This window comes from Diorhabda carinulata, chromosome 3, assembly GCF_026250575.1.
Source record: "Diorhabda carinulata isolate Delta chromosome 3, icDioCari1.1, whole genome shotgun sequence".
Classification (NCBI taxonomy): Eukaryota; Metazoa; Arthropoda; class Insecta; order Coleoptera; family Chrysomelidae; genus Diorhabda; species Diorhabda carinulata.
This window is the reverse complement of record NC_079462.1, coordinates 2,155,741-2,182,158: the sequence shown is the minus strand read 5'-3', so window position 1 is coordinate 2,182,158 and position 26,418 is coordinate 2,155,741. Positions and strand designations below refer to the sequence as shown.

Genomic DNA, 26,418 nt, shown 5'->3' with positions numbered 1-26,418 from the left:
GTTGATAAAATCTTCTGACAAAGAAACAGATGTCAAAGAAATAAAAACAAAACTTTTGAAAAAAGTAGCAGCAGATAGAAGATAAAAGGCCAGGTATTTTCGAAACTACCCTCGTATTTGTACCAAAACTTAATCCCCTACTAAGTTTTGATCACCAAGGATCAATTTGAGAAGTAAGAGCTTCAGGAAGAGTTGATAAAATCTTCTGACAAAGAAACAGATGTCAAAGAAATAAAAACAGAAATTTTGAAAAAAGTAGCAGTAGATAGAAGATAAAAGGCAAGGTATTTTCGAAACTACCCTCGTATTTGTACCAAATCTTAATTCCCTGTACAATTTTGAACACCAAGGATCAATTTGAGAAATAAAAGCTGCAGGAAGAGTTGATAAAATCTTCTGACAAAGAAACAAATGTCAAAGAAATAAAAACAAAAATTTTGAAAAAAGTAGCAGCAGATAGAAGATAAAAGGCAAGGTATTTTCGAAACTACCCTCGTATTTGTACCAAATCTTAATTCCCTGTACAATTTTGAACACCAAGGATCAATTTGAGAAATAAAAGCTGCAGGAAGAGTTGATAAAATCTTCTGACAAAGAAACAAATGTCAAAGAAATAAAAACAAAAATTTTGAAAAAAGTAGCAGCAGATAGAAGATAAAAGGCAAGGTATTTTCGAAACTACCCTCGTATTTGTACCAAAACTTAATCCCCTACTAAGTTTTGAGCACCAAGGATCAAGTGGAGCTGCAGGGAGAGTGGATAATAGAGTTTTTATTTAAAAAAATTTGAAAAATCAGAAACTCATATCAAAATTGGAAGGTGGGCGAAGGAAAATGTATAAGTGAAGACGACGAGGGTAGAAAAGAGTAGAAAGTGTAGAAACCTTTAAGATTAAGTTACTAAACTTTAATATTCACTATTTAATGCTACCAGGGACAAAGGAAAGTTAATATTCAATCTTACAACTTTTTTTCTATTATAAATACAAATACTTAAATAAAGATGAAGTAGGAACGTTATTTTTGGTACACGCTGTATTCAATTTTCATTAAAAATATCGATAAAATGAGTAAAATAATCGTCTGGTCATTATCACAATATATAGTTGCACTTAATAATAGTTTCTGACATTGAAAATAATCAGCCATGGCCTCATACGATGCCAAATGCTTGTGCAAGGTTTCATTGAAAAGAAAAGCTGTCGATTTGCGTGCATAAGACAAGGACGCGGCAACAAATTTGACGTCACATCATATGCATTTCAACCTTGCACTAATATTAGTAATAGAAACAGAATTTATTCGATAATTTCTATGAACTTTTCGCCTTTAACAATTTATTTCAGATCAGTTTTTAGGCGAAATTTTATTTTTTTAACAACCAGTATGAATCGGTTTTGTTAATATTTAGTTTTCGTGAAAACGGTTCGCGTTTCGCGTATTTTAGGTTAGAAAAATTCCATTTGAAATGATTCGTAAAATAATTTTTCTTGTTACAGGATTTAAATGCCTTGAAGAAGATCGGGATTCCTCTAGCAGGGACGATATGAGAGAGGTTAGTCCTTTTTGAAATTTTTAAATCATTTCGAAAATATACGGCGTTGTGAGTGAAAATAATGATTATCGAGTTGTTTTTATGGTAAATTGACTACATACATATTTGTGTTGTTGTTTAATCCGGCGATGTGCAAAATTTTTGTCTATATACACTGCCAGTCAAAATTTCTCTTTCATATCATCAAAGGAAGTACGTTTTGTCGATGAATGCGTCGAAACTACCTAGTACCTGCTTATTCCTCGATAGTGAATCGATTTTTCGGTGTTTATGATTGTAGTTTAGTCCCACTTAACACTTATTTATACTTTTCGTTCTATCTTTCTCGTAAATTCCGACTTGCAAGTTTTGGAATGGTTGAAACTCGTGCATCTTAGAGTAGCTCTACAATGGAAACGGTATTGAGATGGTTTTTGGGTCTAAGAGAAGAATGCTTACGTCGTAGAAAGCACGAATGACTCGGAGATGATTTAGGGTTGTTTTGGAGGAAAAAATAAGGTTATAAAACATAGAGTACGGCCTCAAAAGGTCCAAAAGAACCTTTACGCTTTACAGATACTAACTGATGATTAAAACATTTATTTTAGAGTGTTTTAAAGTGTTTAATGATGATCATCCTGATCGAAATCTAATGTTTCGAAGGTATAAAATCTTGGAGGAACCAAAATAATTTAATATCGACTTTGGAACCATTTCCTGATGTTAATAACAACTTCTTTCTTTCTTTTTTTTTAAAGTCCTGTCCTGTTTGATTAAATACTGATTTCAGTTTCGCGATTTTTCTCTTCTTCGGAAATTGTATGAGTCAAAAAACTTCAGAGCTCGATATTTTTTTGAATTTAGCCAATTCCGTTGACCTTTTTCAACTACAAACTCTAATTATGGAAAAGACATTTCTCCCTGAACTTGTATAATAATAACCTTTAACCTATTGCGCCCCGGTAACCTCTAACCTCGCATAAAATTTATTATAAACAGCTACACCCTTTGTGAACACTTCCTGTTCTTACTTTTGAAGTGACAGGTGAAAATTATGAAGTTACATTTTGGTTGAAATGTCAAATGGTTGTACTTCCGTTAACAACTTCACGGTGGACAAAAATATCAAACATACAACTTCAAATATCATCGTAAATCAATTGTACCAATAAAAAACTGTCAAAAACTATTCAAATTTCGTCTTTATTGTTTTAATTCGAAGCCTTGTACGTTATTAACCATTAGCCACGTATAATAACATCCACCATGCATTTCCGTTAATAAATGTCAAACGTGCTCCGCCTTCAGTGTTAAATATCCCGTTTCTATTGGTCGATTCGATATTGCGGAGGCTGCCATCGATGACGTCACACATGGAAGTAATGACGTTTCGTGTAAATGCAAAGCCGTCTCGACGGAATCGATTTAAACACACTGACCCATATTGCCCTTTCACTTAACATTTATAAAACTACATGAAAATAAAAGGGTTTTCGAAGGGTGTGGACTGTATCATATTTTGTATACTAATAATGAAAATTTATCTACGGGGTGTATACGATATAACGTAAAAAATGAGAGTGAATTATTGAATATGACTGAATGAGTTTTTTTTTTATAAATAGGAAATGATGGAAGAAGCCGCGGTTTCTTCCGCCGGCGAATTCGATTTAACAAATATATGCGAAGAAGAATTCGAACTTCACACTACTTATATTGTTCCCGATCTTCCCGTGGATTCTGGGACGCCGAATAGGGCGGAAGCCACCCTTCCGAGAAATCTTGTACTCAAATCTTCACAAGTAGTCGCTAATGTGAGTAGATTCGTCGCCTAGTACTTACTATATTTTATATACGACTAAAGTTATAACATGCGGCCTCGAAAAAAGCGTGGAAATTATTTTCAGGTCTACCAATAGAAAATATAAGGTTGAAAAAGCAATTTTTGTTTAAAATTTACTTAATTATATACGATAATCGAATTCTTCAATAAATTCTAAGCATTTTTCATTCTACAAGTTTTAATTTATCTCTTCAAATAAGTTGTAGGGGAGAGTGGGAAATTTTTTAAAAAAAAATCCCTGTAAGTCCGGTTCTGTTCAGCCGATTTTTACAAATTTGATGTTGTTTGGAAGAACTTTTGCTTAGTAATAATATAATAATAAATTCTGAGCTATTTAATTAGAAACGTAATTACTACGAGGTAATTATTAAATTAATTCAAGTTCGGTTAGGTTAGGTTAGGTAAACTGAAGTTGGTAGGCCTAAACGGAAATAAAAAATTTATTTTTTCACATTGGCATACCTGCCGGTGGATTTCTATGGTTCGTGTAGAGGTGGGATGAAAAATAACATAAGTAACTGTTATTTTTCATATACGAATTTATTTTTTTTATATAATTAGGCTCAAGGAGTATGGAGTACAGGTTATATACCACGAGGCACGAGATTCGGGCCTCTAGTTGGGGAAATTTATGCCAAAGATTCTGTACCTAGTTCCACCAATAGAAATTACCTTTGGAGGGTAAGTTAATATATTTTATTTGTTGTTTGTTTGCTATGTAAATCATTTTAATAACAACACAACGGGGTAAAACGAATTGTTTATCAAAATGCCAATATACGAGGGTTGTTACTTAAGTTTTCATGATGAATATCGTGAAAATCGTCCAAAATTTGACAAATTTGACAGCTGTCATATTATTTGTTTTAAAACCATAGAATTTTAAATGAAACAACTTTGATTTGTTTTCTAATCTATCAAATCAGTTCGATATTTTATCCCAACTGGATTCTATACGAAAATTCCCCCAAAACATGATGAAATCATACTAAGAAAAGAAAATTTATATTTAAATTGAAAGAAAAAACGATTTTTAAGAAAGACTGATCACAATTTAATAGCTTTCTATTGAAATATAGAAATACAAAGGAAAAATATGTATATTGACTATCTTGAATAAACTGTTTTACCTCCCCCTGTATTACAATACACGCGCAATTGTATTTGATCTTTTTCTGGTGTTTGGTTTTTAATATTTTGTCCTTTGGTGTAGGTACAAGTAGGTGAAGGGTTCTATAGAAACGGAAACCGGGATCATAAGGTGATTTGGTTTTAAAATATTATTCAACCCCTTCATATTAGAATAGAATCATTAAATTGCTTATTTTGATAAAGACTGTAGTCAAAACGTCAAATTTTTATCTGTGTTTCAAATAAAAATCAATAATTTTATAACAGAACAGACCTAAAATCATTTACACACCATATCAAGCTGATACGAGGGGCAATCAAATATAAACGTAAACTCTATCATCTACAACTAATTCTAGTCATACAGGATGTCCTCTAAACTATGTGCCTGCTGGGGAAAGACTTAAGGAAGATACTGGGACCTATCAATATCAAGTGATGATATTGATAAAGATCCGAAGGCTCAATTGGTTTGGAGATATAAGGAGAAGAGATCCGAGAGCCCTGAGTGGAATCCAGTCTTAGAACTATGAAGAGGTCGACCAAAAACACGCTGAGAATAGCAAGTCATGCAGGATATTGTGGGGAAGCTCTACAGGAGGTGGTTAACCTTCCTGGTGGATGATCTGGTTGAGGATATTGGTGTATATATCCTTGACACCATCAGGATGTTTCTATTACTTCCACTTGATGGTGAATCTTGAATTGCTCGATTGGAAAGGATTCTTTTGGAGGTATAAACATGTGAGAATCCTATGATGATAAGTCTGGATTGTAAGGTGGATGTTTTTTCCTCGTTGCTGCTTCTGTGTGGGACCTGGCGTTGTCGTGGAGACACAACACTTGACGGATGAGACAATCAGGTGTTTTGAATCGATATTGAAGCTCGATTTGATCCAAAAAAATCGCAGAGTAGGTCTGACGCTTGTATGAGAAATGTACCAGTAGAACACCAATCAAATTCCAAAGGAAACATGTCTAGCACTTTACCTACAAAGAATCGAGTTTCAATTAACTTTGCCACCGCTTTTTGGTCATCCAGCAACTTTGGAAAACAACATGACGAGAGATTTTTTGAAACTCAACTAATTTCTCATAATTCCATAGAGAAAACTGAGTTTTTTTTGAAGTTGGAGACATTGTAAGAAAGACTTTAAGACACTCCTTCAATTCCAAAAAACTTGGCTAACAATTCTCCACGAAGAATCGAGTTTTGATTAACTTTGCCACCGCTTTTTGGTCATCCAGCAACTTTGGAAAACAACATGACGAGAGTTTTTTTGAAACTCAACTAATTTCTCATAATTCCATAGAGAAAACTGAGTTTTTTTTGAAGTTGGAAACATTGTAAGAAAGACTTTAAGACACTCCTTCGATTCCAAAAAACTTGGCTAACAATTCCCCACGAAGAATCGAGTTTTGATTAACTTTGTCACCGCTTTTTGGTCATCCAGCAACTTTGGAAAACAACATGACGAGAGTTTTTTTGAAACTCAACTAATTTCTCATAATTCCATAGAGAAAACTGAGTTTTTTTTGAAGTTGGAGACATTGTAAGAAAGACTTTAAGACACTCCTTCAATTCCAAAAAACGTGGCTAACAATTCCCCACGAAGAATCGAGTTTCAATTAACTTTGCCACCGCTTTTTGATCATCTAGCAACTTGGGAAAACAACATGACGAGAGTTTTTTTGAAACTCAACTAATTTCTCATAATTCCATAGAGAAAACTGAGTTTTTTTTGAAGTTGGAGACATTGTAAGAAAGACTTTAAGACACTCCTTCAATTCCAAAAAACTTGGCTAACAATTCCCCACGAAGAATCGAGTTTTGATTAACTTTGCCACCGCTTTTTGATCATCTAGCAACTTGGGAAAACAACATGACGAGAGTTTTTTTGAAACTCAACTAATTTCTCATAATTCCATAGAGAAAACTGAGTTTTTTTTGAAGTTGGAGACATTGTAAGAAAGACTTTAAGACACTCCTTCAATTCCAAAAAACGTGGCTAACAATTCCCCACGAAGAATCGAGTTTTGATTAACTTTGCCACCGCTTTTTGATCATCCAGCAACTTTGGAAAACAACATGACGAGAGTTTTTTTGAAACTCAACTAATTTCTCATAATTCCATAGAGAAAACTGAGTTTTTTTTGAAGTTGGAGACATTGTAAGAAAGACTTTAAGACACTCCTTCAATTCCAAAAAACGTGGCTAACAATTCCCCACGAAGAATCGAGTTTTGATTAACTTTGCCACCGCTTTTTGATCATCTAGCAACTTGGGAAAACAACATGACGAGAGTTTTTTTGAAACTCAACTAATTTCTCATAATTCCATAGAGAAAACTGAGTTTTTTTTGAAGTTGGAGACATTGTAAGAAAGACTTTAAGACACTCCTTCAATTCCAAAAAACTTGGCTAACAATTCCCCACGAAGAATCGAGTTTTGATTAACTTTGCCACCGCTTTTTGATCATCCAGCAACTTTGGAAAACAACATGACGAGAGTTTTTTTGAAACTCAACTAATTTCTCATAATTCCATAGAGAAAACTGAGTTTTTTTTGAAGTTGGAGACATTGTAAGAAAGACTTTAAGACACTCCTTCAATTCCAAAAAACGTGGCTAACAATTCCCCACGAAGAATCGAGTTTTGATTAACTTTGCCACCGCTTTTTGATCATCCAGCAACTTTGGAAAACAACATGACGAGAGTTTTTTTGAAACTCAACTAATTTCTCATAATTCCATAGAGAAAACTGAGTTTTTTTTGAAGTTGGAGACATTGTAAGAAAGACTTTAAGACACTCCTTCAATTCCAAAAAACTTGGCTAACAATTCCCCACGAAGAATCGAGTTTTGATTAACTTTGCCACCGCTTTTTGATCATCCAGCAACTTTGGAAAACAACATGACGAGAGTTTTTTTGAAACTCAACTAATTTCTCATAATTCCATAGAGAAAACTGAGTTTTTTTTGAAGTTGGAGACATTGTAAGAAAGACTTTAAGACACTCCTTCAATTCCAAAAAACGTGGCTAACAATTCCCCACGAAGAATCGAGTTTTGATTAACTTTGCCACCGCTTTTTGATCATCCAGCAACTTTGGAAAACAACATGACGAGAGTTTTTTTGAAACTCAACTAATTTCTCATAATTCCATAGAGAAAACTGAGTTTTTTTTGAAGTTGGAGACATTGTAAGAAAGACTTTAAGACACTCCTTCAATTCCAAAAAACGTGGCTAACAATTCCCCACGAAGAATCGAGTTTTGATTAACTTTGCCACCGCTTTTTGATCATCTAGCAACTTGGGAAAACAACATGACGAGAGTTTTTTTGAAACTCAACTAATTTCTCATAATTCCATAGAGAAAACTGAGTTTTTTTTGAAGTTGGAGACATTGTAAGAAAGACTTTAAGACACTCCTTCAATTCCAAAAAACTTGGCTAACAATTCCCCACGAAGAATCGAGTTTTGATTAACTTTGCCACCGCTTTTTGATCATCCAGCAACTTTGGAAAACAACATGACGAGAGTTTTTTTGAAACTCAACTAATTTCTCATAATTCCATAGAGAAAACTGAGTTTTTTTTGAAGTTGGAGACATTGTAAGAAAGACTTTAAGACACTCCTTCAATTCCAAAAAACGTGGCTAACAATTCCCCACGAAGAATCGAGTTTTGATTAACTTTGCCACCGCTTTTTGATCATCCAGCAACTTTGGAAAACAACATGACGAGAGTTTTTTTGAAACTCAACTAATTTCTCATAATTCCATAGAGAAAACTGAGTTTTTTTTGAAGTTGGAGACATTGTAAGAAAGACTTTAAGACACTCCTTCAATTCCAAAAAACGTGGCTAACAATTCCCCACGAAGAATCGAGTTTTGATTAACTTTGCCACCGCTTTTTGATCATCTAGCAACTTGGGAAAACAACATGACGAGAGTTTTTTTGAAACTCAACTAATTTCTCATAATTCCATAGAGAAAACTGAGTTTTTTTTTAAGTTGGAAACATTGTAAGAAAGACTTTAAGACACTCCTTCAATTCCAAAAAACGTGGCTAACAATTCCCCACGAAGAATCGAGTTTTGATTAACTTTGCCACCGCTTTTTGATCATCCAGCAACTTTGGAAAACAACATGACGAGAGTTTTTTTGAAACTCAACTAATTTCTCATAATTCCATAGAGAAAACTGAGTTTTTTTTGAAGTTGGAGACATTGTAAGAAAGACTTTAAGACACTCCTTCAATTCCAAAAAACTTGGCTAACAATTCCCCACGAAGAATCGAGTTTTGATTAACTTTGCCACTGCTTTTTGATCATCCAGCAACTTTGGAAAACAACATGACGAGAGTTTTTTTGAAACTCAACTAATTTCTCATAATTCCATAGGGAAAACTGAGTTTTTTAGAAATTTCAAACTTTGTAAATCGTTGCTTAATTAATATTTTCGTTAGTAATGGTTATGGGGCTAATTCCTTAACACGTTCACTGCCTATATTTGTTTGACACTCGTTTATAGTTCTCTCAAATATCATAACGGTTATAAATTGAATTATTTCTTAATAAAATTCTACAGCTTTACAAAGATAACGAGTTGTACTACTACATTGACGGCTACGACACATCCAAAGCTAATTGGATGAGGTACGTGAATCCGGCGTATTCGGGGGAATCCCAAAACCTCATAGCTTGTCAATACAAAATGAACATCTACTTCTACACGATAAAACCGATCCTACCCAACCAGGAATTGTTGGTGTGGTATTGCAAAGAATTTGCCGAGAGACTGAATTACCCTTTAACCGGAGAACAAATGCTGAGGAGACTAAGTAAGTTTTGATAAAATTTAAAAAAAAAAAGTTCGATAATATCGAAGTTTTCTTACAGGACAACAAGCTCAACAAGCTTCGGAAATCACCGTAAGTACAACAGAACCTCCGACGTCGTCGAAAGACCCTCCGTACGAACACCAACTGACCCCGACGGAAGGTAGCATCAGATCCGACGAAGGATACCACAGTAACGAATACCACGACGACGCTTTCACGCCGCCGGAAGATTCCAGCGATTCCGATAGCGAAAACAACTACGTTTTAGATTTCAGCAAGAAAACCCCCAAAGAAACGACAGTTATAAAGCCGGTGATGCAGGAAAATCAGAAAAACGAATACAGAAAAGTGAAAATAAAAATAACTAAAGCTTATCATTACAAATCGGTTAAATGTGAAAGTGAACCCGACGTCGATAAAGAGACGAACGCGGACGCTGCAGTACCTGAAGTAACTACGCTAACGCCGAGAATAATCAGTCCTCCGACGACTGTAATCGTAATGGATTCCCCGCCCCAAGAAGTTCCTAACAAACCTTATTACGAAACGGAAGTCAAGACCGCTAACGTCATCTCCAGATACAGCCCGCCGTCGTCTAGTATCTTGGAAAATATTCTGTTGAGGAATAGGATAGATACCAATAATAATGATAATAATCACCACAGACAGAGTAACGCTACACCGCCTCCTAGTTCCCCTACGGAGATGGCGTATTCGTATAAAAAGAGCCACAGGTGAGGCCTTATAACATTTTTTTTTCAATCATATTTCACCACATATATTTATCCGTAGTTTTTTATCATCAGATCATAATTCTCCTTCATCTGCATACTTTCTTTGCGTTTTCTTTGAATATTTTGACGCGATTTTTTCTGTAGGTCAAAATTTGTAATTTTTAATAGATGGACAGCTGATTTTCCGGTGTTTTTCTTGTTATTATATCTTATTTATGGGATATCAGAGCTGATATCAGCAAAAATGTTTTATTTTCTTCATTATCATCGTCTCGTTTTGATTTCAGTGAAGGTTATGTTACATTTTCTTTATATTTCGATAAAAACAATTTCTAAATGATGGAAAGCTAGTTTTTCGAAGATTTTCACACCAATATATCCTTTTTATGGGATTCCCAAGAATGTTAACAACAAATATTTCTTCTCTTGGTCACAAATTTCATTTCCGCGTGTTTTCTTCAGTGATTTTGCTGCAATTTTCTTTCTTTCGAAAAAAGCGATTTTTTAAATGATAATAAGCTAGTTTTTCGAAGATTTTCACACCATTATATCCTTTTTATGGGATTCCCAAGAATGTTAACAACAAATATTTCTTCTCTTGGTCACAAGTTTCCTTTCCACGTGTTTTCTTCAGTGATTTTGTTGCAATTTCGTCTCTTTCGAAAATAGCGATTTTTTAAATGATAATAAGCTAGTTTCTCGATAAATTCCATATCATTATATCCTTTTTATGAGATTCCGAAGAATGTTAATAGCAAATATTTCTTCTCTTGGTCACAAGTTTCCATTCCACGTGTTTTCTTAAGTGATTTTGCTGCAATTTTCTCTCTTTCGAAAATAGCGATTTTTTAAATGATAATAAGCTAGCTTTCCGATGATTTTCACACCAATATATCCTTTTTATGGGATTGCCAAGAATGTTAACAACAAATATTTCTTCTCTTGGTCACAAGTTTCCTTTCCACGTGTTTTCTTCAGTGATTTTGTTGCAATTTTCTTTCTTTCGAAAAAAGCGATTTTTTAAATGATAATAAGCTAGTTTCTCGATAAATTCCATATCATTATATCCTTTTTATGAGATTCCGAAGAATGTTAATAGCAAATATTTCTTCTCTTGGTCACAAGTTTCCATTCCACGTGTTTTCTTAAGTGATTTTGCTGCAATTTTCTCTCTTTCGAAAATAGCGATTTTTTAAATGATAATAAGCTAGTTTTCCGATGATTTTCACACCAATATATCCTTTTTATGGGATTCCCAAGAATGTTAACAACAAATATTTCTTCTCTTGGTCACAAATTTCATTTCCGCGTGTTTTCTTCAGTGATTTTGCTGCAATTTTCTTTCTTTCGAAAAAAGCGATTTTTTAAATGATAATAAGCTAGTTTTTCGAAGATTTTCACACCATTATATCCTTTTTATGGGATTCCCAAGAATGTTAACAACAAATATTTCTTCTCTTGGTCACAAGTTTCCTTTCCACGTGTTTTCTTCAGTGATTTTGTTGCAATTTCGTCTCTTTCGAAAATAGCGATTTTTTAAATGATAATAAGCTAGTTTCTCGATAAATTCCATATCATTATATCCTTTTTATGAGATTCCGAAGAATGTTAATAGCAAATATTTCTTCTCTTGGTCACAAGTTTCCATTCCACGTGTTTTCTTAAGTGATTTTGCTGCAATTTTCTCTCTTTCGAAAATAGCGATTTTTTAAATGATAATAAGCTAGTTTTCCGATGATTTTCACACCAATATATCCTTTTTATGGGATTGCCAAGAATGTTAACAACAAATATTTCTTCTCTTGGTCACAAGTTTCCTTTCCACGTGTTTTCTTCAGTGATTTTGTTGCAATTTTCTTTCTTTCGAAAAAAGCGATTTTTTAAATGATAATAAGCTAGTTTCTCGATAAATTCCATATCATTATATCCTTTTTATGAGATTCCGAAGAATGTTAATAGCAAATATTTCTTCTCTTGGTCACAAGTTTCCATTCCACGTGTTTTCTTAAGTGATTTTGCTGCAATTTTCTCTCTTTCGAAAATAGCGATTTTTTAAATGATAATAAGCTAGTTTTCCGATGATTTTCACACCAATATATCCTTTTTATGGGATTCCCAAGAATGTTAACAACAAATATTTCTTCTCTTGGTCACAAGTTTCCTTTCCACGTGTTTTCTTCAGTGATTTTGTTGCAATTTTCTTTCTTTCGAAAAAAGCGATTTTTTAAATGATAATAAGCTAGTTTCTCGATAAATTCCATATCATTATATCCTTTTTATGAGATTCCGAAGAATGTTAATAGCAAATATTTCTTCTCTTGGTCACAAGTTTCCATTCCACGTGTTTTCTTAAGTGATTTTGCTGCAATTTTCTCTCTTTCGAAAATAGCGATTTTTTAAATGATAATAAGCTAGTTTTCCGATGATTTTCACACCAATATATCCTTTTTATGGGATTCCCAAGAATGTTAACAACAAATATTTCTTCTCTTGGTCACAAGTTTCCTTTCCACGTGTTTTCTTCAGTGATTTTGTTGCAATTTTCTTTCTTTCGAAAAAAGCGATTTTTTAAATGATAATAAGCTAGTTTCTCGATAAATTCCATATCATTATATCCTTTTTATGAGATTCCGAAGAATGTTAATAGCAAATATTTCTTCTCTTGGTCACAAGTTTCCATTCCACGTGTTTTCTTAAGTGATTTTGCTGCAATTTTCTCTCTTTCGAAAATAGCGATTTTTTAAATGATAATAAGCTAGTTTTCCGATGATTTTCACACCAATATATCCTTTTTATGGGATTCCCAAGAATGTTAACAACAAATATTTCTTCTCTTGGTCACAAGTTTCCTTTCCACGTGTTTTCTTAAGTGATTTTGTTGCAATTTCGTCTCTTTCGAAAATAGCGATTTTTTAAATGATAATAAGCTAGTTTCTCGATAAATTCCATATCATTATATCCTTTTTATGAGATTCCGAAGAATGTTAATAGCAAATATTTCTTCTCTTGGTCACAAGTTTCCATTCCACGTGTTTTCTTAAGTGATTTTGCTGCAATTTTCTCTCTTTCGAAAATAGCGATTTTTTAAATGATAATAAGCTAGTTTTTCGAAGATTTTCACACCATTATATCCTTTTTATGGGATTCCCAAGAATGTTAACAACAAATATTTCTTCTCTTGGTCACAAGTTTCCATTCCACGTGTTTTCTTAAGTGATTTTGCTGCAATTTTCTCTCTTTCGAAAATAGCGATTTTTTAAATGATAATAAGCTAGTTTTTCGAAGATTTTCACACCATTATATCCTTTTTATGAGATTCCGAAGAATGTTAACAGCAAATATTTCTTCTCTTGGTCACAAGTTTCCTTTCCACGTGTTTTCTTCAGTGATTTTGTTGCAATTTCGTCTCTTTCGAAAATAGCGATTTTTTAAATGATAATAAGCTAGTTTCTCGATAAATTCCATATCATTATATCCTTTTTATGAGATTCCGAAGAATGTTAATAGCAAATATTTCTTCTCTTGGTCACAAGTTTCCATTCCACGTGTTTTCTTAAGTGATTTTGCTGCAATTTTCTCTCTTTCGAAAATAGCGATTTTTTAAATGATAATAAGCTAGCTTTCCGATGATTTTCACACCAATATATCCTTTTTATGGGATTGCCAAGAATGTTAACAACAAATATTCCTTCTCTTGGTCACAAATTTCATTTCCACGTGTTTTCTTCAGTGATTTTGTTGCAATTTTCTTTCTTTCGAAAATAGCGATTTTTTAAATGATAATAAGCTAGTTTCCCGATGAATTTCACTTCATTATATCCTAATTAAGGGATTCCAAGGATATTACCATTGAACATTTCTTCTCGTCTTCCCCATCTTCGTTTTCTTTTGCATCAATTCGAGATTTTCTTTGGATTTCTTCTATTTTTTGATAACAGCTAGTTCCAAATGATGAAAAGTTTGTTTTCCGTTGATTTTCACATCATTGTATCATATTTATGATATTCCAAGTTTATTATTCGTTCCCCAATTACTACTTAAATCTGTTTTTTTTTTTCAGATATTCAACGATACCTTGTAGTCCAGATTCCAGTTCGAATATCCAAGCACCAAACGCATTGCCACCTAGTCCAACAGCCCTGAAGGCAGAAGTACAAAATAACCCATACGCTACTCATCAATCAGAAAATTATTCCATGCAACCGAGCAGCTATTACACCGTATACCCTTCCTCCAACGGTATCGTCCACAGTACCATCACATCTTCCCCAACACATCATACGTATTCTCCACCTTTATCCACAAACTTCAACAACAATCATCACAGTTCCATAGCTCCATCCGGACACATCGTCAATTCGAATTTAACTCACCATTTATTAACGCCCCTACCCGCTCTCCAAATCAACGGAAGAGGTTCTCCTAGTTCCAAAAGCCCCGATATGAAATACGATCTGAATCTATGTTCTAGCAGTCCTACTAGCCCCAACGGGGGACCTTCCAGGGGCTACAGAAGCCTACCGTACCCCTTGAAAAAGAAAGACGGTAAAATGCATTACGAATGCAACGTCTGTTGCAAAACCTTCGGTCAGTTATCGAATTTGAAAGTACATCTTCGAACCCACAGCGGAGAACGACCTTTCAAATGCAACGTCTGCACCAAATCCTTCACCCAACTGGCGCATCTTCAAAAACACCATCTGGTTCATACAGGGGAACGTCCCCACGAATGCGGCATATGTAAAAAAAGATTCTCGTCGACTTCGAATTTGAAAACTCACCTCCGACTACACAGCGGACAAAAACCGTACGCTTGCGATTTCTGTCCGGCGAAATTCACGCAATTCGTGCACTTGAAGCTCCACAAGAGACTCCACACTAACGAGAGACCCTACATCTGCCAGGAATGCGGGAAGAACTACATCAGCGCGTCTGGATTGAGGACTCATTGGAAAACCACGAGCTGCAGACCGAATAACATCGACGAAGAATTAACCGCCGACGGATCTTCGAATGGTTACTACGAATTTTCTGGAACAGATAACGGTCTAGGTACGTTTCGTATTATCGATTAGGTTATTTTTTTTGGTTCTAATGCGTTTCGTGTCTATTTAGGTCCCATAGAATTGAAGGATAATTCCGACGATCCCAAGGATACGTTCGAAATCCATTCGCAACCTCACGTTAACCATCCGGTGCTACATCCGGGTCTATCGAGGCCGCTTCCGTCTCTTATTCAAAACGGTAATCACCAGAGACCGTCGCAAAATTCGATTATTACCGGAAAGGAAACCAGACCGAGTGTTATCGAATCTTCTCAGCCCCACATCATTGAATGTACCTAAATTATTTACGCTCATCTAGTTTGTAATTTCTGTTAAGTTTTTTAATGTTTATTTATTATTAATGTTATTTGTGATGCTAAGTTCCGAAAGATTTTACGTTTCGTATGTTGCTGCAGACTCGGTTTCTTCTTAAGAAACAAAAATGATCTCGAAGTACGACTAACGCAACTTTCCTTCTATTCTTCCTTTCTTTAACCAAAGTCTTATAGACAATCGCCCACCGATACCTTCCGTCCTGAATATAACGCCTCCGACGTCGAACCACCAGATGGATAATTTCCGCCTCGACCACTGAAACCGCGGTCGTCCTCTAACTCGCCGTCCTCCATGACTCTGCGCGGGTATCGATCAAAAACCTTCTTCTCCACGTGTCCCAGCTATCTCCCGGAATGAACACCACCAAATCTGTCACAACTCAACGTTCCTCCGGATCTTCCATGTCTCGTATCAATACGTAACTCCAGGATAGATAAATTATGAGGTTTGACCTTCTTAGAAGCTCTTTGGAGTGTCCAGAAGCATCTCAGTGCTCCTCCGGATCTTCCACGCACCGTTATCGCCAACTGGGTCAAAAATCTTCCATAGAATCTTAAATTCCCAGCAGTTCAAAATCTATTAACTTATCGTCGTCATAGTCCATGTCTCGTATCAATACGTAACTCCAGGATGGATAAATTATGAGGTTTGACCTTCTTAGAAGCTCTTTGGAGTGTCCAGAAGCATCTCAGTGCTCCTCCGGATCTTCCACGCACCATTATCGCCAACTGGGTCAAAAATCTTCCATAGAATCTTAAATTCCCAGCAGTTCAAAATCTATTAACTTATCGTCGTCATAGTCCATGTCTCGTATCAATACGTAACTCCAGGATGGATAAATTATGAGGTTTGACCTTCTTAGAAGCTCTTTGGAGTGTCCAGAAGCATCTCAGTGCTCCTCCGGATCTTCCACGCACCGTTATCGCCAACTGGGTCAAAAATCTTCCATAGAATCTTAAATTCCCAGCAGTTCAAAATCTATTAACTTATCGTCGTCATAGTCCATGTCTCGTATCAATACGTAACTCCAGGATGGATAAATTATGAGGTTTGACCTTCTTAGAAGCTCTTTGGAGTGTCCAGAAGCATCTCAGTGCTCCTCCGGATCTTCCACGCACCATTATCGCCAACTGGGTCAAAAATCTTCCATAGAATCTTAAATTCCCAGCAGTTCAAAATCTATTAACTTATCGTCGTCATAGTCCATGTCTCGTATCAATACGTAACTCCAGGATGGATAAATTATGAGGTTTGACCTTCTTAGAAGCTCTTTGGAGTGTCCAGAAGCATCTCAGTGCTCCTCCGGATCTTCCACGCACCATTATCGCCAACTGGGTCAAAAATCTTCCATAGAATCTTAAATTCCCAGCAGTTCAAAATCCATTAACTTATCGTCGTCATAGTCCACGTCTCGTATCAATACGTAACTCCAGGATGGATAAATTATGAGGTTTGACCTTCTTGGAAGCTCTCTGGAATGCATAGAAGCATCTCAGTGCTCCTCCGGATCTTCCACTCACCATTATCGCCAACTGGGTCAAAAATCTTCCATAGAATCTTAAATTCCCAGCAGTTCAAAATCCATTAACTTATCGTCGTCATAGTCCATGTCTCGTATCAATACGTAACTCCAGGATGGATAAATTATGAGGTTTGACCTTCTTAGAAGCTCTTTGGAGTGTCCAGAAGCATCTCAGTGCTCCTCCGGATCTTCCACGCACCATTATCGCCAACTGGGTCAAAAATCTTCCATAGAATCTTAAATTCCCAGCAGTTCAAAATCCATTAACTTATCGTCGTCATAGTCCACGTCTCGTATCAATACGTAACTCCAGGATGGATAAATTATGAGGTTTGATCTTCTTAGAAGCTCTTTGGAGTGTCCAGAAGCATCTCAGTGCTCCTCCGGATCTTCCACGCACCATTATCGCCAACTGGGTCAAAAATCTTCCATAGAATCTTAAATTCCCAGCAGTTCAAAATCCATTAACTTATCGTCGTCATAGTCCATGTCTCGTATCAATACGTAACTCCAGGATGGATAAATTATGAGGTTTGACCTTCTTGGAAGCTCTCTGGAATGCATAGAAGCATCTCAGTGCTCCTCCGGATCTTCCACGCACCATTATCGCCAACTGGGTCAAAAATCTTCCATAGAATCTTAAATTCCCAGCAGTTCAAAATCCATTAACTTATCGTCGTCATAGTCCACGTCTCGTATCAATACGTAACTCCAGGATGGATAAATTATGAGGTTTGATCTTCTTAGAAGCTCTTTGGAGTGTCCAGAAGCATCTCAGTGCTCCTCCGGATCTTCCACGCACCATTATCGCCAACTGGGTCAAAAATCTTCCATAGAATCTTAAATTCCCAGCAGTTCAAAATCCATTAACTTATCGTCGTCATAGTCCATGTCTCGTATCAATACGTAACTCCAGGATGGATAAATTATGAGGTTTGACCTTCTTGGAAGCTCTCTGGAATGCATAGAAGCATCTCAGTGCTCCTCCGGATCTTCCACGGCACCAGATTCTTGAATGGACGCCAACTCCACCAGGTCCTCATACAGTTAGGCCTGGGGGAAGTCAATGAAGAAGTGGCGATGACCGATATTGGTGGGGTTCGTGGATCTTCTGCAGATCATTTTTCTTTCACGTTTTTCATTCGATTTTGTATCAACATTGATGGGTTTTACTATTTGGAACGTAGTATAGTACTGATAAAAAAATTCTTTGTAAGAAATTGATTTTTTTCTGAAGATACTCATTAATACTGTTGAGATATAATTTATTTAGTAGGTATTTATTCTTAGTTGTTAATTCCAAGTATTTTATGGAATTTTTATCCGAATTTTGAATTTAGACTGATAATGAAAAAGCAATATCCCCTAATTACGAGAAATATCTGTAAGAATTTATGGGTTTGGTTCGGATGGATGATGTCGCATGTTTTATTTGATTGAAATTTTTATTCTATTTTCGGTATAAATCGTTTTAATTTTTTTATTTCCTGAGAATTAATTTTAATTGTTCTTGTTAGAAGTTTCGAAAATGTTTAATCTATATTCGAAATTTAACGTTTTTTTCGAAACTACTACAATTTTTAACTAATTTATTCAATGTTTTAAACCCGTTTTTTCCTAATTACTCGTTTTTCAAAATTTTCTATAATTTTCCGTGATATTATTAAATTTTTTTGAAATTTCAACTTTTTTTCCAAAAATCTCTACAATTTTTTCAAAAAATTATCAAAATTTACTTAGATGAATTGTTCATATTGGTATTATCTTGATCTGATGAAAGTTTCAAAATTTTTTTTATCTATGTTCAAAATTTACCATTTTTTTCGAAAAACTTTTTTATAATTTCAAGAATTTCAACATCAACCACGATTTTTAACAAGTTTATTAAATTTTTTGAAGGTCTTGTTTTTTTTTCGATCAAGTCGTAAGACTTTTGGAATTTTTTTAGAAATTATCCAAAATTTTTTATAATTTCCCATAGTATTATCATGTTTTCTCAAAATTTCAACTTTTTGTCTAAAAATCGTTAAAATTTTTTCAAAAAATTATCAAAATTTACTTAGATGGATTTTTTGAATTGGTATTAGTACTACTAATCGCCTTGACCTGGTAAAAGTTTTCAAATATTTTTAATCTATGTTCAAAATTTAACGTTCTTCATGAAAAATTTTTGTATAATTTCAAAAATATCAACCTCTACAACAATTTTCAACAAATTTATTCAATTATTTGAGGGTCTTTCCTTTTTTTCAATAAATCGTGCTGCTTTTTGAAATTTTTCGAAAATTTTTCAAAAATTTTCCATAATTTTTTCAAAATTTTGTGAAAACTTGTTCAAAATCTAACGTTTTTTCCAAAAACCTTCTCTATAATTTGTTTTTTGAAATTTTTCGAAAATTTCCCATAATTTTCCAAATTTTCATTTTTAAATTTTATACATTTTTTTTAAATTCTATAATAATTTCCATATTTTCCAAATGTTTCCCAATTTTCAAAATATTCATGAAATTCTCATTTTTCCGGAAAATAAATCTTTTATGAGAATTTCTGGACATTGTTTTTGAAATTTTTCATGTTTTTTATAATGTTTTTTCCATATTTCAAACTTTTGTTGGATTTTTTTGGTTTTTTCCAGAATTTCTTAAAATTTTTGTAAAAGCTTGTTCAAAATTCAACGTTTTCTCCAAAAATTTTCAATGTCTCATAATTTTCGACAAATTTATTCAATTATTTGAGGGTTTTTCCTTTTTTTCAATAAATCGTGCTGCTTTTTGAAATTTTTCGAAAATTTTTCAAAAATTTTCCATAATTTTCCAAATTCCATACAAATTCTATAATATTGTTTTTTTCATATTTTAAATTTTCACTGGGTTTTTCCAGTTTTTTCCAAAATTTTTCAAAATTTTATGAAAACTTGTTCAAAATCTAACGTTTTTTCCAAAAACTTTTTCTATAATTTTAAAAATTTTGTTTTTTTTCCAATAAATCATGAAGTTTTTTGAAATTTTTCGAAAATTTCCCATAATTTTCCAAATTTTCATTTTTAAATTTTATACATTTTTTTTTAAATTCTATAATAATTTCCATATTTTCCAAATGTTTCCCAATTTTCAAAATATTCATGAAATTCTCATTTTTCCGGAAAATATATCTTTTATGAGAATTCCTGGACATTGTTTTTGAAATTGTTTTTATAATGTTTTTTCCATATTTCAAACTTTTTTTGGATTTTTTTAGTTTTTTCCAAAATTTCTTCAAATTTTTGTAAAAGCTTATTCAAAATTTCACGTTTTCCCCAAAAATTTTTAATCTCTATCACAATTTTCGACAAATTTATTTAATTATCTTTTTTTTCCAATGTCGTATAGTTTTTTTGAAATTTCTCAAAAATTCCTCATAATTTTCCATAATATTCTCAAATTTTCTAATTGTTTCCATTTCTATTAAAAAATTCACTACAATACATTTTACTATAATTTCCATATGTTCAGAATTTTTTGAAATTTCTTATGGAAACTCGTTAAAATTTTCAAAATATTCATGAAATTTTCATATTTCTAGAAACTTTGTTACCTTTATTGGGAATTTTTGAACATTGTTTTGAAAATTTTCATAGTTTTTTTCTGTATTTTAAAGTTGTGTGTCACTTTGACATTTATAATTATATTTTGACGCGTCTAAATGCATAATTCATCACAGTTTTCAAAATATTTATGTGATTTTAGTATTTCAATATATTTCGAAAAAGTTTTGAAATAATTTATATGATTTTCATGTTTCCATATATTTCTAAATAATTTTAGACGTTTTTTTCGAGTTTTTCATGATTTTTGATGTTTTTTTCACATTTTACATGATTTTTAATATTTTATGATTTATCGATGGTTTTTGAGACATCCAATAATTTAGTATCGTTGAAATGCCATAATTTCCAAAAATTTCATTAAAACTTCAATAATTTTCGTCCTCAAAATTTAAAGAAAATTCACACAAATTGAAAAATAAAATAAATGAAAAATCACGTTTTCCACGAAATTATTTTAATTTAAATAATAATCGAGACCATGAATTCCATAATTTTCCATAATCTTTCTTTATTGTCTCAAAAAAATATAAAAAAACAACATAAATGTCAAAAATTTGGTATAATTCAAATGATTTATATATTTCTACATATTTTTTAATTTTTTATTTCTCAGAACCCAAATTTGAAGATTTTTAAGCATTTTTTGGAAAAAAAACTTCAAATACAAATAAAAATTTACGAAAATTAAAAAAATATTTCCATATTTGTTACAGAACATCGAATTTTTTTATATTTTTACACTTTTTTCAAAATTTCCCACTCTATGTTTTAGATATTAAAAAAATAATTGCATTTTCTTTAAATATAAATTTCATTATCCACCTCAAAATAATAATTATTTCAATTATCTCAAACATACGACATTCGTTTTTATATTCAAATTTTTAATTTAAATTTTCAACTTTGTAAACTGTCAAACTCAATATATCGTAGATGCATTGAAGACATTTGATAATAATCGAACAATTTGAAAAGTTTTAACGTCTAAAAGACATTATTTTTCATTAAATTATTCCTTCAAATATCCCCAACAAAATTTCCTCGATGCATCGCGGTCTCCATAATTTACTTATTTAATTATATCCAAAAAAAAAAATAAACCAAATACGAATGCTTCACAAAATATAATCTTGTAATCAAGTGTGTACGTATTTTAATATTTAAAGGTGCTTGTGACATTTATTTTCGTTAAATGTGACAACTTCAACATTATTTGATAATCAGTGGTATAAAATTCAAATAGTTTCCTGAAGCAAGTTTCACACGTTACGGCAAATCGTAACAAATATTCCGAACCGCACTCAGCTTTACCTTAATGTTTACACATCGTATTACGTTTAAGATTAAAAAAATTACATACTGAACATCGTTTTTAGATAAAAAAATTAATAATATTACGTAAAACAAAAAAAAATTAAAGCTACTATTCTTATAATTTTGAAAAACTTCCAAAATGGCTCTGAATCACGTATTACCACTAGTTACAATCAATTTTAACGTTTATTACACTTTTATAAGAAGACTTTCATCTTTTTTATGACTTTTTCAACCGGAAATGGTTTAAAAGATGACAAAAAATCATAAATAAAAAATAAAATCACCTATTTGTTAACAAATAGTTCCTTCATAATGATATTTCCACGTTCTATACACCTACGATTCATCGTAACGTGTAAACCCGGTTTTATATTTCATATATACACTAATCCGGTTCTCGAAACCACGTGATTCAATATGGCGTCTGTGGGCAAACAATTAGGAAACGTGCGTCAAGGTTCTATTTTTAATTTGGATGTTTCACACGTTAGAACAAATCGTAACAAATGTTTATACATCGTATTACGTTTAAGATTCGAAAAATTACATACTCTACATCGTTTTTAGATGAAAAAATTAATAATATTACGTAAAACAAAAATATTAAAGCTACTATTCTTATAATTTTGAAAAACTTCCAAAATGGCTCTGAATCACGTGTTACCACTAGTTACAATCAATTTTAACGTTTATTACACTTTTATAAGAAGACTTTCATCTTTTTTATGACTTTTTCAACCGGAAATGGTTTAAAAGATGACAAAAAATTATAAATAAAAAATAAAATCACCTATTTGTTAACAAATAGTTCCTTCATAAAGATATTTCCACGTTCTATACACCTACGATTCATCGTAACGTGTAAACCCGGTTTTATATTTCATATATACACTAATCCGGTTCTCGAAACCACGTGATTCAATATGGCGTCTGTGGGCAAACAATTAGGAAACGTGCGTCAAGTTTCTGTTTTTAATTTGGATGTTTCACACGTTAGAACAAATCGTAACAAATGTTTATACATCGTATTACGTTTAAGATTAAAAAAATTACATACTGTACATCGTTTTTAGATGAAAAAATTAATAATATTACGTAAAACAAAAATATTAAAGCTACTATTCTTATAATTTTGAAAAACTTCCAAAATGGCTCTGAATCACGTGTTACCACTAGTTACAATCAATTTTAACGTTTATTACACTTTTATAAGAAGACTTTCATCTTTTTTATGACTTTTTCAACCGGAAATGGTTTAAAAGATGACAAAAAATTATAAATAAAAAATAAAATCACCTATTTGTTAACAAATAGTTCCTTCATAATGATATTTCCACGTTCTATACACCTACGATTCATCGTAACGTGTAAACCCGGTTTTATATTTCATATATACACTAATCCGGTTCTCGAAACCACGTGATTCAATATGGCGTCTGTGGGCAAACAATTAGGAAACGTGCGTCAAGTTTCTGTTTTTAATTTGGATGTTTTGGTACAAAATCGTTCTAGAAAAGCGGAATAAATAATTAAAATCATTGATGATGGATATTAATTGTATTTTCTGTTTATACGAGGGTTGCTACTTAAGTTTGAACATAGACAAATTTTCATATATCAACTGATCTGGCTCGAGATAAGGGGTAATAATGCGTATTGCATTCAGATTTAGTCGTACAAACGAAAAACGAAGTTTTTGAATTCAGTTTTTGGTTTTGGTTTTGGTTCCCGATATAAAACCCACTGATTATCAAAGAAAACCACGAGAAAATCAGCTTGCACTAAGGAATCAGTATTAAAATCAGTTGAGTTGAATCATAAATATCAATATCATTGATTATATTTTTTGTAAAAACATATTTTTGTATAATTAGAATTTGTATATACATATTTCGTATCAGTTTTGGTACCTACTGGAAAGACTTTTTTTTTTTAGTTTTCCTGTATATTTATGTATATTTATTTCCGATAATTATCAGGAAAAATCAAACGACCGACTTGCCCGTGTACATACAAATTGATAAGATTTATATTTTCGGTTGTGGCTAATGGTACGACAGTCGGAAAAATAAAAATATCTACTGTCTATTGAACGTTTTTAGAATTTCTAATAATAATGATAAATTCTCATCTGGTAATTTATATTTTTTATATATTATTTGACAGAAATATATTAAAGGGTAATTGTTACAATGTAGTATGTACTGTGTACAGTAATTTCGTTATTTAATTACACTTAAGATAAACAAAAACTTCTTTCGTGTCTATCAACATTTCTATAAATCTCGAACGTACTGAAGATGAAAAAGAAGCAGAAGAATCAGATAAACACCTACCCAATCATAACACGTGCACACAAAATAAAAAAAAGCCCTAAAATCAATTTTAGCTTTCAATTATTAGAACTAGATTATTAAATCCCGATGCCTGTTTTATAATACGAAGTTGGTACAAATATAAATCGGAATTTTGTTATACAAACCTGAAATTTATTCTATACAGTATTCCAGTGCTGCCACTTCTCAAAAAGCTCGCTAATGTACAAGTCCAGTGCGTTCATTTTGACAACACTAAATTTTTCGCGCGTTTATTCAAAAATCCCGGTTAATATTTGAACCATCTTCGTATCTTGTTATCATGAAGGTCAATTACCGAATGAATGATAAGAATCATCGACATCGCTTCTTCTTTTGACCACAGAACTATTTTTGCAAGTCTGGGAACAGAAAATGATGAATCTGGTCAATAGGGTGCTTGAGATAGCAATTCAAATCTTCTTCTCGTCCAAATGCGGCTATTTTTGTTGATTGTTTGCATCAATGGAAAACGTTCATCATTGACGGCTGTCAAACAAATTCTAAACAACATGGCGTCTTAAAAGATAATTTACAAGCACCAGCCGCCATCTCTAGTTCAAATCAGGAACTTATGAGACCATTCTCGTAAACTGAAACGTGAAATTTCTAATTTAATGGTAATTTTAAGGGTTTCCAAGCTTTCTCGTGGGGGTAGAAATATTCATAAATAAATAAAAAGAAAGTTGAAGATATGAAAGTTGATTTTGTGTTATATAAATTGATCATTACTTGAATCATTCAATTTACGAATATGAGTTAAGGTTTCGAAATATGTGCTGCATTAAATATTGAACGATTTATTCGCCCTCTATTGGTTTTCATATGAATTTGACGTACATTTACGTCAAAATGTTCATCACCTCGTATAAGACGATAATTTAAATCGACTCATATTTTTAAGTTAATTTCGTAATGAGAAAGTTATTCTACAAACTTTTACTTTTCAATAATTTTTTTTATTTTTCGAAAAAAACAAATCGAAATTAATTTTTTTTCACATTTCATAGACTAAGTAAGGTGGGTACCGTTCTTTACAAAGGTATGGTTTTATAATGTTGTTTCGCCCCATAACTTAGGTCATACATTAGTGTTAGAAATTTTTGCTATTCATAACAATGTTTTTTTTTTACATTTTGGTTTCCTCAATTTCCATTCTCGAATTCTCAAAGTATTTTCGTATATCTCATGCATGTAAAAATGTTCATTTGACTATTAAAGTGATAAAACTTTCCTATATCGTTTTATTTTTAAAATATATCCTCAAACAAACATCAGATTTATATATAAATATGGCAACAAGGTTCAAGTAATTAAAAAAACATTAAAATTCCTCGTATTAATGGAATTTTTTGTTCTTTGTTATGGTTAACTTGAAACAAAGCCATCTACTATGTATCGAAGTAATTAACAAAGAAGTAATTGGCAACCAGCTGCTTTCTAGATTAAAGGAAACTGTAATCGAAAATAAAAATCCATCACAAATTATAGGAAATATAATTATACGTACGATATGGCACTATAAATAATGAAAGGTAACTGTAATTGAATAAAAGTAAACTGTAATTGAAAATAAAAATTTATCAATAGATATTTATTAAATAAATATAGAACAGGTTCAGAGTTTGTTCAATAGATGGCGTACGTTATGGCACTATAAATAATGAAAGGTAACTATAATGGAATAAAAATAAAAAATTATCGATCTCAAATTATAGAAATTCAATATATAAATATAAATCAAGTTCAGAACTTGTTCAATAGATGGCGTACGATATGTCAATAAATTAATAAAAGGGAACTGTGACTTAAAATTGATGAGATTAGATATTGAATTATTACGAATGTAAAACAAGTTCAGGGACATTTCAGTAGATTTAAAATAAAAAAGAAGCTGTAATTGAAAATATAAATTAATCCATTTCAAATTATATAAATTCAATATATATATATATAAATATAAATCAAGTTCAGAACTTGTTCAATAGATGGCGTACGATATGACAGTGAAAATAATAAAAGGGAACTGTGAGACTGGAAATTGATGATTTATAGATATTAAATTATTACGAATATTAAACAAGTTCGGTAGATATTCAAAATAAAAGGAAACCGTAATGTAAAATAAATTTTATCAACCTCAAATTATATGAAATCAATATATAGATATCAGT

The 26,418-nt window shown here is 32.4% G+C and overlaps 1 protein-coding gene across 4 annotated transcripts in view; it reads left to right on the top strand.

Moving 5' to 3' along the window:
• LOC130891991 (PR domain zinc finger protein 1) overlaps positions 1–25,477 on the top strand; it is a 55,440-nt gene extending 29,963 nt beyond the window's left edge. For 2 of the 4 annotated variants that reach the window (XM_057797154.1, XM_057797152.1), the window contains exons 2-9: positions 1,499–1,554; positions 3,159–3,347; positions 3,938–4,057; positions 4,590–4,637; positions 9,098–9,350; positions 9,409–10,084; positions 14,145–15,136; positions 15,200–25,477. In XM_057797154.1, coding sequence (XP_057653137.1) covers positions 1,546–1,554; positions 3,159–3,347; positions 3,938–4,057; positions 4,590–4,637; positions 9,098–9,350; positions 9,409–10,084; positions 14,145–15,136; positions 15,200–15,429 — 2,517 coding nt within the window. In that variant the 5' untranslated portion in view covers positions 1,499–1,545 and the 3' untranslated portion in view covers positions 15,430–25,477. Of the gene's footprint in view, positions 1–1,272; positions 1,447–1,498; positions 1,555–3,158; positions 3,348–3,937; positions 4,058–4,589; positions 4,638–9,097; positions 9,351–9,408; positions 10,085–14,144; positions 15,137–15,199 lie in introns of those variants that run through there. The other 2 variants (XM_057797153.1, XM_057797155.1) reach the window with 2 other exon arrangements.
• Positions 25,478–26,418: the final 941 nt, after the last annotated feature.